General features: G+C 35.4%; 5 protein-coding genes across 5 annotated transcripts; 2 read left to right on the top strand and 3 right to left on the bottom strand.

The window, feature by feature from the left end:
* Positions 1–1,750: 1,750 nt before the first annotated feature.
* On the top strand, positions 1,751–2,833 carry KTR4 (putative mannosyltransferase; the record flags this gene model as incomplete). The annotated part of the gene is made up of 1 exon (XM_019180574.2): positions 1,751–2,833. A coding segment is annotated over one exon (1,083 nt), but the record flags the coding sequence as incomplete, so codon positions are not given.
* A 149-nt stretch (positions 2,834–2,982) lies between these two features.
* Positions 2,983–3,967, bottom strand: WICANDRAFT_60256 (uncharacterized protein; the record flags this gene model as incomplete). The annotated part of the gene is made up of 2 exons (XM_019182962.1): positions 2,983–3,775; positions 3,840–3,967. 2 exons carry the CDS (start codon positions 3,965–3,967, stop codon positions 2,983–2,985), a joined length of 921 nt encoding a protein of 306 aa, XP_019041396.1.
* Positions 3,968–5,373: 1,406 nt separating this feature from the next.
* Positions 5,374–6,207, bottom strand: WICANDRAFT_25841 (STE20 family serine/threonine-protein kinase; the record flags this gene model as incomplete). The annotated part of the gene is made up of 1 exon (XM_019181197.1): positions 5,374–6,207. A coding segment is annotated over one exon (834 nt), but the record flags the coding sequence as incomplete, so codon positions are not given.
* A 664-nt stretch (positions 6,208–6,871) lies between these two features.
* SRP14 (RNA-binding signal recognition particle subunit SRP14) lies at positions 6,872–7,330 on the top strand (the record flags this gene model as incomplete). The annotated part of the gene is made up of 2 exons (XM_019182961.1): positions 6,872–6,895; positions 6,953–7,330. The coding sequence occupies 2 exons, from the start codon at positions 6,872–6,874 to the stop codon at positions 7,328–7,330; spliced, it is 402 nt and encodes a 133-aa protein (XP_019041394.1).
* Positions 7,331–7,362: 32 nt separating this feature from the next.
* Positions 7,363–8,980, bottom strand: UBX3 (clathrin-mediated endocytosis regulator UBX3; the record flags this gene model as incomplete). Its single annotated transcript, XM_019184044.1, has 1 exon — positions 7,363–8,980. One exon carries the CDS (start codon positions 8,978–8,980, stop codon positions 7,439–7,441), a length of 1,542 nt encoding a protein of 513 aa, XP_019041393.1. The 3' UTR covers positions 7,363–7,438.
* Positions 8,981–9,140: the final 160 nt, after the last annotated feature.

Genomic DNA, 9,140 nt, shown 5'->3' with positions numbered 1-9,140 from the left:
TATTTGATTGGGATACTGACTAAACGATCATATGGATAACTGGAATGCAATATGATTATGTTCAGCTAGCTTTAAGAGCATCTAGTTTCATTTCATATTGTTCTTGATGTCCAGCTTTGAAACTACCCCAGATTTAGATTTATCGTATATAGAGCTATATAACCAACCCAAAAATAGATATTATTGCAACCAATCAATTCAAGGACCTTTTGTAATACTGCAAAGCTGATTCTAATGTAATGTAAAGCCTGTATACTCTATGTACTATGTATGTAATTTATCATTTTGAGCTATGCTGCACTTCGTTCTTATGCTAGATGACGATTATTCTTTCGAGTCCAGTTGGCCTACACGTGATAGAAAACGTGACTGATTGTCTTTTGTCTCTTCTCCCAACGGACAAAAATTTTTGCCTGAAAAAAATTTGCCGGCAAATGCTTACATAATTTTGTTAGTGAAATTTTCAAAAAAAAATGAACGATCCCGTTATATGTGATTAAGAACCTTATTCTCCAAAAAGAAGACTGATATGATATAGCTGATCTTATAATTTTGACAATATATGTAATCTCTTAAACTCAGTACCACTCTTGAATTGAGCGACGTTAATATATAAGTTTGCATATAATTCAAATAAATAATCAATATCAGAGATCAGGAATCAGCAGGGGTAGTATACATTCATGACAATCACCACTAGCAACTTGTAAATTAAAATGATCGAAGACGCCTTGAATATTGACTTCTGAAGAATGTCTTGAGTCGTAGGTCGTCTAATATGATTTGAAATCTGTAAAGCTGTACAACCACTTAAGTTTGTATTAGTGAAATCTGTCAGTTAAATGTACAGATATGCTGGTGAAGATTCATGGCTTCTTATATCTTTAACTGGGTTCAAGTTTCACACTTCCAAACACCGATAAGAGCAGTCTGTACAGTGTACAGTGTATACTATGTTAAATTGGAACGCTTTATCCACTCGGTTAGTATGTTCATGCTGGAACCCTAGTAAGCGCTGATAGTAAAACGTGCTTGTGTCAATCTCATAGCTGTAGCCTTTGCCATTGGAAACTGTGCCTGGGACATATAGGTACCGATCAAAGACCCTTATCCTAGTTAATTATACTTGAGTAGACTGACAGCTGGATCATGATAAACTCTTTAATGACCTGGAAATCTGATAGTCAGCTCAGGGATTAGTACTTATTTAGGGTCTCAGTTTGACACATTGAAGTAAAACACAGAAGTTGATAGCCATAATCATATCAACAGCAGACAACAGACAAAGCTAGTCTCAACCACGACTTTCCAAATCAAACACACCAATCGACTCCAAAATAACTTGAAGAGAGATTCCAAAATTTCAGTTCGCAACGGATTCGCGAACCCCTGTTGCCCGTGTCAAAAAGTTTCCAACGTATGAGATCAAAATGACAGCTAGCTGAATAGAACACATTGTTGTGTGTTTTCACAACAGAGTACAGTGATACCAAGGGAAATAATGCTGACGCTGACCAAGAGGTTTCAAAAGATATTACTCGCAGTGCTGATAGTGCTCACCATAACGTTGTTCACCAACTACCCATCACAAATAGAGGTTTCAAGCAGTTCAATTCAAGACATAAGGCAGTATTATCAAAACCTTCTCGATAAATATTCATCAACCAACTCATTATCACGCGATCCAGGCTATGAAATCAAATTGAATGATGCAATCACTCCAATACCCAAGTCTTTAAAGAAGCCTAAAGATGTCTTGAAGCAAAATGTTCAATTGTTTGATGAGGTGATGAGGAAACCAATTACTGAACCAAAAAATTTACCAATTACTCGCATTGGTGATCCTAATTATGAAAAGGCAAATGCTACTTTTGTTTCACTAGTACGGAATTCTGAATTGAGAGGATTAATGTCCACCATTTCTCAAATTGAAGAAACATTCAATAAGAAGTATCAATATCCATATGTTTTTCTAAACGATAAACCATTCAGTGATCGTTTCAAAAAAGGAATAGCTCAAGTTACTTCGGCACCTGTCTACTTTGAAGTTGTTGATTCAGCGAGCTGGGATAGACCTGACTTTATTGATCCGGTGAAAGAGAAGGAAGGAGTCATGTATTTAGATGAAAAGGGCGTTGGATATTCAAAAAAGATTTCCTATCATAACATGTGTCGTTATTATTCAATGAATTTTTATAATCATGAAAGAATGAAGCAATTTAGATATTATTGGAGATTAGAACCAAACACCAATTATTTTTGTGAGTTAGATTATGATGTTTTCAAATTCATGCAAGATAATGATAAAGTTTATGGGTTTGTTTTGAATCTTTACGATTCACCTGATTCTGTTCGTTCATTATGGCCAACTACACAGGAATTTTTAAAGAAAAATCCTCAGTATCTGAACAAGAACGCTGCATTAAGCTGGATCTTGGAAAATGAACAAAATCCAGAACAAACTGCTATAGCAAATGGTTATTCAACTTGTCATTTCTGGTCAAATTTTGAAATTGGCGATATGGAATTTTATAGAGGCGAAGCTTACACTAAATGGATGGAATATTTGAATGAAAATGGTGGATTTTATTATGAAAGATGGGGTGATGCTCCTGTTCATTCATTGGGGTTAGGTTTGTTTGCCACCAAGACTCAAATTCATTGGTTTAGAGATATTGGATATGAACATTTTCCTTACAATAATTGCCCAAACTCACCAAAATGTAAAAAATGCAAAGCTGGTATGTTTAGTAAATTTAAGAATTTGAATAATCAGAACTGTCAAGCTTCATGGATAAGAGAAATGACTAATGAAGAGCTCAATATTTATTAAGGAAGAGTTTGAATTTACAAGCAGGACTTTATATAGTAAACAAACTTTTATGTGTATGAAATAAAATTAAAACCAAATGATTAAACAAGCTATGAAGTTGTAGCTCTGATCTTTTATACGTCTAGAAGAAAGTGAAGAATGGGAGCATGTTAAACAAAGGTTGAAGCCAGTTCAAGGTCATCAGCATTCAAGAAATCAGAACCAGCATTTATGATTTGTCTCCATAGTGCATCTCTCTTTTGCACAGGCCACCAAGCAACATCCCATAATCTAGTTTTGATACCTTTATCATGAGCAGCATCAATGTAAGTTTTCAACAAATCTAATTGATTATCACTCAATCCATTTGGTCCGATGTTTTCACCAACCAAGGATTTCAAAGAAGCTGAGGCAATTGGGTTCAATTCAACTGGATATGAACCATTCAATGTTTTCAAAGGTCCATCAAAGAAATAATCACGTTCTTGTTGTTTTGAAACAAAGTCAAATGGAGTGTTACCAGTACCAATGACTGTAACAGGACCCCACGAGATACCTTGACCTTCTTGGTATTTTGTTAGCCAGCCTTTTGCTCTCAATGGTTCCAAAGCTTTAATAACGTATTGCATTAAAGTTTCACCTTCAGTCTTAAAATCAACAAATAAGTATAAAGTAGCACTTGAATCGGTATCAAAAACACCGTTAGGTTTAGTTTCAGTAGCTGTGAAAGTATTGTTTGGGTTTGCAGCAGTAAGAATTTCAACAATTGGGTCAATATAGGTTGATTGGAAAGTTCTTGCAGAGTTCAAAGCAGCTTGATGATGACCAACATAGATTGTGTCATCATTTTCAAAATGCCAAACGTCAGCTTCGACAGATTGCACACCATATGATAAGGCAGTAAACAATGGAATGTCTCTCCAGTAGTCATTATGGGAGTGTATTTGTTTGACAAACACGTCTCTATAGTTGTTGAGTTAGTACTCACTACCCCGGATTTGTGGTTGATGGCGAACTAGGTACTTACCTAGTCAAATCTGAAGTGTATTGGGTGGTGATAGAACCTTCCAAGGCTTCAGTAACTTTTGAGATTGGTAAAGCAGCAACACTGGCAATAAGAGCTGAAGCTCCTAGGAGTTTTGAAATTTTGACCATTTTGGTGTATTCTGGGTATAAAAGAATGAGATGATGTGCAAAGGGAAAGAACAATTATTAGGAGCTGGTCCACTGCAATTTATAGATTTTGAAAATGATGGAAATGCTACCAGATCTGACAATGGCTACTAAGTAGATCTTCACTTTTAGTCTTGGGGAGTTGTAAGATGGTGGATGTTTCGCTAGCAAAGAAAACGTGTTGTTGATGTTTCTTCGGTACACAGATTTGAAGTGTTAAGAACCACAAATTGCGTAGGATGGGAAATCACATGAAAGTACAAGTGAAAAGAAAAGAATAAGCATAGGATATCAAGTAGCTGATAGCAATAACATTACTCTGAAAATTCCAAGGAATTGAGGTCTATTCAAATGAGTTATCCTCCCAAACTCAATATTTTCAATTGACCCAGGAACAATAGAATCTCGGTTTCATCATAACCTCATGATGCAACCACTTAATTACAACGCCCGTGGTCTACCTTTTAAAGACGACGCTGATTACCTGAATTAGAAAAAGGGACTCAAAGACGCTCAAGGGTTTTTTGTTTCGTATTCTTAGTTGATAATGGTGTTCATTTAGGTATATTCCGATCGAAACACACCATTATGGTATATTGAGCTACCTACATCTGATCCTCTCCCAAAACCCATATATTGTCAATGTGTTAAAAAAAATATGCTATATATATTCAATAAACCTCATAATAGTAATAATACCCACAAAGTAGCTCCCACATGTTTTAAAAAAAAGGTGTGCAACGAATGTTTCCTCAAAGCTTGTGCTTCCTCATGTCCAATCAGGCAAAATACTGATCTGCCCATCTCTTTAACAACAATTTCTCTGATCCAGACTTTCGAGGGCCTTGAGGCGGACCAATTGTTGAAGTAGTTGTTAGTTTTTGTTGAATGAGATCTGATTTAGATACATTTTGCTGAAATTTCTTGTAAACTTTCAATACAAGATCATCATTATCTTCACTCAATTCAGCAAGTAATCTTGATATTTGATCCAACTTCCCCTTTTGATGATCTGGTAGGTCAAGTTTATTATCAACTTTCTCAACTGATGATTTGAAAATACTTGCAATTTCAGCTCCTGGCTTCAAATCCAAATCCCTTCTGTTGTTATATTTAATAGTACTTGCATTTGAACTTGTACTTGTATCCATCTGACTTGTGTTCAAATAGTTATCGTTTTGTCTTAATGCCAAATTTTTCTTCAATACACTGTTCCCACGGAATCCTAATGGCGATTTTCTGGTAATAATCACATTTGAGACTGGTTTCTCAACAGTATCAAAATCAAACTGGAAATCAGGACTCTCTTTTGTTTCATTTAAAGGTTTGTCAATAGTTGGAACATAAAATGTTTTTCTCATTTCATACATTTTCCCATACTGAACATCCCAAACTTGTCTCCTTTTGATTAGGTCACCAACGATAGATGTCTTACCAGCATTCTGTATAAATTTTGTTTTCATTAATCTTTTAGCACTTGGCCTATTCTGAGGACTTTTTTGTAAACATAACGCAACAAATTGTTTGAAATCTTGTGAAAATTCTTGACCTTCGAGAATTGGTGGGTCATTCTCTGGTATTTTGAAGAGTGCCTTCATTGGAGGTATGTTGGATAATGGTGGTTTCCCAGTTGCCAATTCAAGGGCGGTTATTCCTAAAGACCATATATCAGCTTTGAAATTATATTCTTCCTCCAAAATGACCTCCGGTGACATCCAATAAGGAGAACCGACAAATGTGTTTCTTCTTGATAAATTATTTGACAATTGAGTTGAAACACCAAAATCAGCAATCTTGACATCACCTTGAGAGTTCAACAGAATATTAGCAGCTTTTATATCACGATGTATTTTCCCATTTGAGTGAAGATAATCCAATGCTATTAATAGTTCTTTAAACAGTACAGCAATGCATTTCTCTCTTATAGGACCAGCGACCAACATATCAAGGCATGAACCACCATCCAATAGCTCCATAATGATCCATAATTTGTAACCTTTGACAAAACATCCAAAGTATTGTGTGATCTGTTTAAGCTTACATTGACTTAGGATCTTGATTTCTTTTTGTAATGAGTCTATATCATCCGTACTTTCTAAGTCTATCTGCTTTATGGCAACAGGGCACTTGGTAACTTTGTCGAGAGCTTTGTAAACAACACCAAATCCACCTTTCCCTATTTCTTCGTATACTTCAAATTGATTAGCACTGAGGTACCTCATCTTAGCATTATTGAGTGTGATTTAATCTATTAGTAAAACAATTGGATAAAGAATTGAAAGAAATTGAGCTCTTGGGAGGTAGGGTTTTGTATATAAACTTGGATGAAAGCTGTAGCTTTTTATACAATTGATGAACAAGCAAACAAATATACCTGTGTGGGAATAGATAAAAGTCACAATATGAATCTTGAAACAAAAATTGACACAGTTCATCTCTCTGCCTCCATCTCATCATGGAATGGTATTTTTGTTCCATACATAAATCTGAAAAACTTTGGCATATTCTTGAAAGGGGAAAACGTAAACAAACAATACGATGAGCTCCATTATTAATTAGGGCTGGCAAAGCTGGGATCAGGGGATAAATTGGATAGTGATGATCATCACTACTCTGTTATCAACAAGATATGAGTGATAAGTGAATCCAGAGATAAGGGTTTGTTAGAAATCCATTAATGGCAATTGTTGTTGTTGTTGTTGTTGACTTTTTTTCTTCTCCATAGTTAACAGGAAAAAGGCGCGAGTTTCCGAAGTTATTAAAAGGAAGGGTAAAAGTCGCGAAACTCATGCGCTTTTTGGCGTGAAGAAAACTGAACTCACAACGACAATGTCAGAGACAAGAATAAGCAGATGGTCTGAAAGGTATTGAAGAAATAGAGTAAATATGACATTATTGAGTAATATAGAGGTATGTATGATGAAGAATTCAGGGAATATTGAGAGTATGTGCTGACTGAAAGTTTAGTTCCTGAAAGCTGCTGCTGAACTATTTGAACAATCTCATGAATCAAGATCATCAATATATATCACACAGAAAAGACTTAGTGAAGTTGATCAAGTGAATGGGCTAAAAGATACACAAGACGAAATATCACAATTTAATGATTCAAAACCAATATTACCTAATTCCACAATCAGAAAATCCACAAAATCATACCCAATATTGATAAGAATTACAGATGGTAATAATGATAAATCTAAAAAGAAAAAGTACTCTACAACTGTGGATTCAGAACACCTAGGTAAATTTTGGAAAGAATATTCACAAGTCATCAAGACTGGTGCAACTGGATTGAAAAAGAAGGAAAAAAGTAAAAAGAAGAAGAAGACAGTCAAAGCTTGAGATGTCAAAAAAAAGTACGAATAGACTAATGAGAATGAATGCAATACTTGATTTAGTGATTGAAAAGTAGAACTAAAGTACCTGAAATCCAAACATGTATTATAATCATCAACTATCATTGGACTCCACTATTAAGTTACCATTTGGCCAAACAATAGGTTCATCCTTGATCAAAGTTTTTCTAGAAGGAAATAACTGAGCTCTAGGCATTGGTGAGATCAATTTGAAGAGGTATGGATATATAAAGCCTTCAGGCTTTGGAACGTTTTCACCCGAATTTAACAGACCTTTTTCACTTAGCTCAACAAATGCATAAATCTCTTCAATCGCAACATCTTTGGCGAACCTCCTCAAAACTCTTTCACCAGTTGATAGCCTTATTGCAATTCTAGCATACTCTCCTTTCTTTGATGCGTCGACTTCAGGTTTTAGGGTGAATGCTCTCCACTTAAGCCATTGATCTGTAATCTCTTGCAGTAATCTCTCTTCTCTTCTTTCTTCTTCCCTTTGACGATCTCTTTGTAATGAAAGTTGATATGCTTGGTCCTGTTGTTCCCTGATAACACGAGCCAATTCTTCTTGTTGTCTTTCTGCCCTTATAGTGACAAGCGTAGGCTCTAGTCTTTCAATTTGACTGGATAATTTGTCAACTAATTTATCAACAGGAATCAAACCTTGTGTTTTCAAAATCACACTTAAAGCTGGAGGCGATGTTGTTGTACCTTCAGGAGTTTCAGTTGTTTGAGTTTTCAAGCTCAAAAGAGCCAAAGATGGATATTTATTCACTCCAAGAATATTTGATACTTGATATGCTTCACTTTCTCGAACGTTACCGCCCCAAATTAGAATGTTATGCTCTCGCAGGAAGTTTATAAAACTTTCATGCAACAAGGTCTCATTAACAAATGTATTCGTATCATCATGTTCATCACTGTGTAGGTAAACTAACAAAAATCTTGCATCTCGTTTAGCAATATAAAGTGCTGAGGTGTAACCACCTTCAAAAAAATCGATTTTATTATCACTCAGATAAAAGTTATTAAAATCGGAAATGAAGTTTCTAGCAGTGTGACTTGGGTCAATTCCTTTTGGTTCTGATCTTGAGCTGTGCCTGTTCAATGAATAACGATCTGTGATTTTCTTGATAAAGGGAAAGACCGTTGTGATGATGTATAAAACAATTGCTGAAATTTTGTAAAGTGCCAGTACTGGGAGATAAAGTATCAGTTGTGTAATATATGTCACTTTGCCCTTGGAAGATAATGAGAGGAACCCTCTAGAAGTTGAAGCATCATTATTTGAAATTGGTAAATATTGGTCATGACTTGACCCAAATGATTCAATCTTTCTTCTTATGGAGTCCATAAAATTGGAAGGGAAATATCTATTGTTTGAAGAAGATGAAGCTGGCGGTGTGCTCATGTTGTTATCAATGGTATTTTCTGGATTATTCAGCTGTACTCTTCTTGCGTTTTGATTTAAGATTTCGTTGGCTTCTGGTGTAGTTTCAAAATAACTGATGATAGCTCTTTCTAAATCCCAGTTTGACTCCAATAAGTAATGAATAGCTGTGTGTGGTTCTTGAGGATAATTGGTTATGGTGATAAACTGAAGGACGGTTTCTTGTTCGCTATTTGTCAATGTATCCATCTCTCAAGCAGCCGAGGATAGTAGGACAATGCCGATTTCGTTTAACAAATATCCCTGATCTCTGACGATGTTCAGCTAATTGCACTACTTTGCAATAGCTTGTTAATCTTGTCGTTTGATTTCTCGCCTTTGTAATTTTGACTTTATACTTTCGCGAATG

The sequence above is a fragment of the Wickerhamomyces anomalus genome, assembly GCF_001661255.1.
Source record: "Wickerhamomyces anomalus NRRL Y-366-8 unplaced genomic scaffold WICANscaffold_1, whole genome shotgun sequence".
NCBI lineage: Eukaryota > Fungi > Ascomycota > Saccharomycetes > Phaffomycetales > Wickerhamomycetaceae > Hansenula > Hansenula anomala.
The sequence above is the reverse complement of the archived record's forward strand: the minus strand, read 5'-3'. Positions and strand labels throughout refer to the sequence as shown.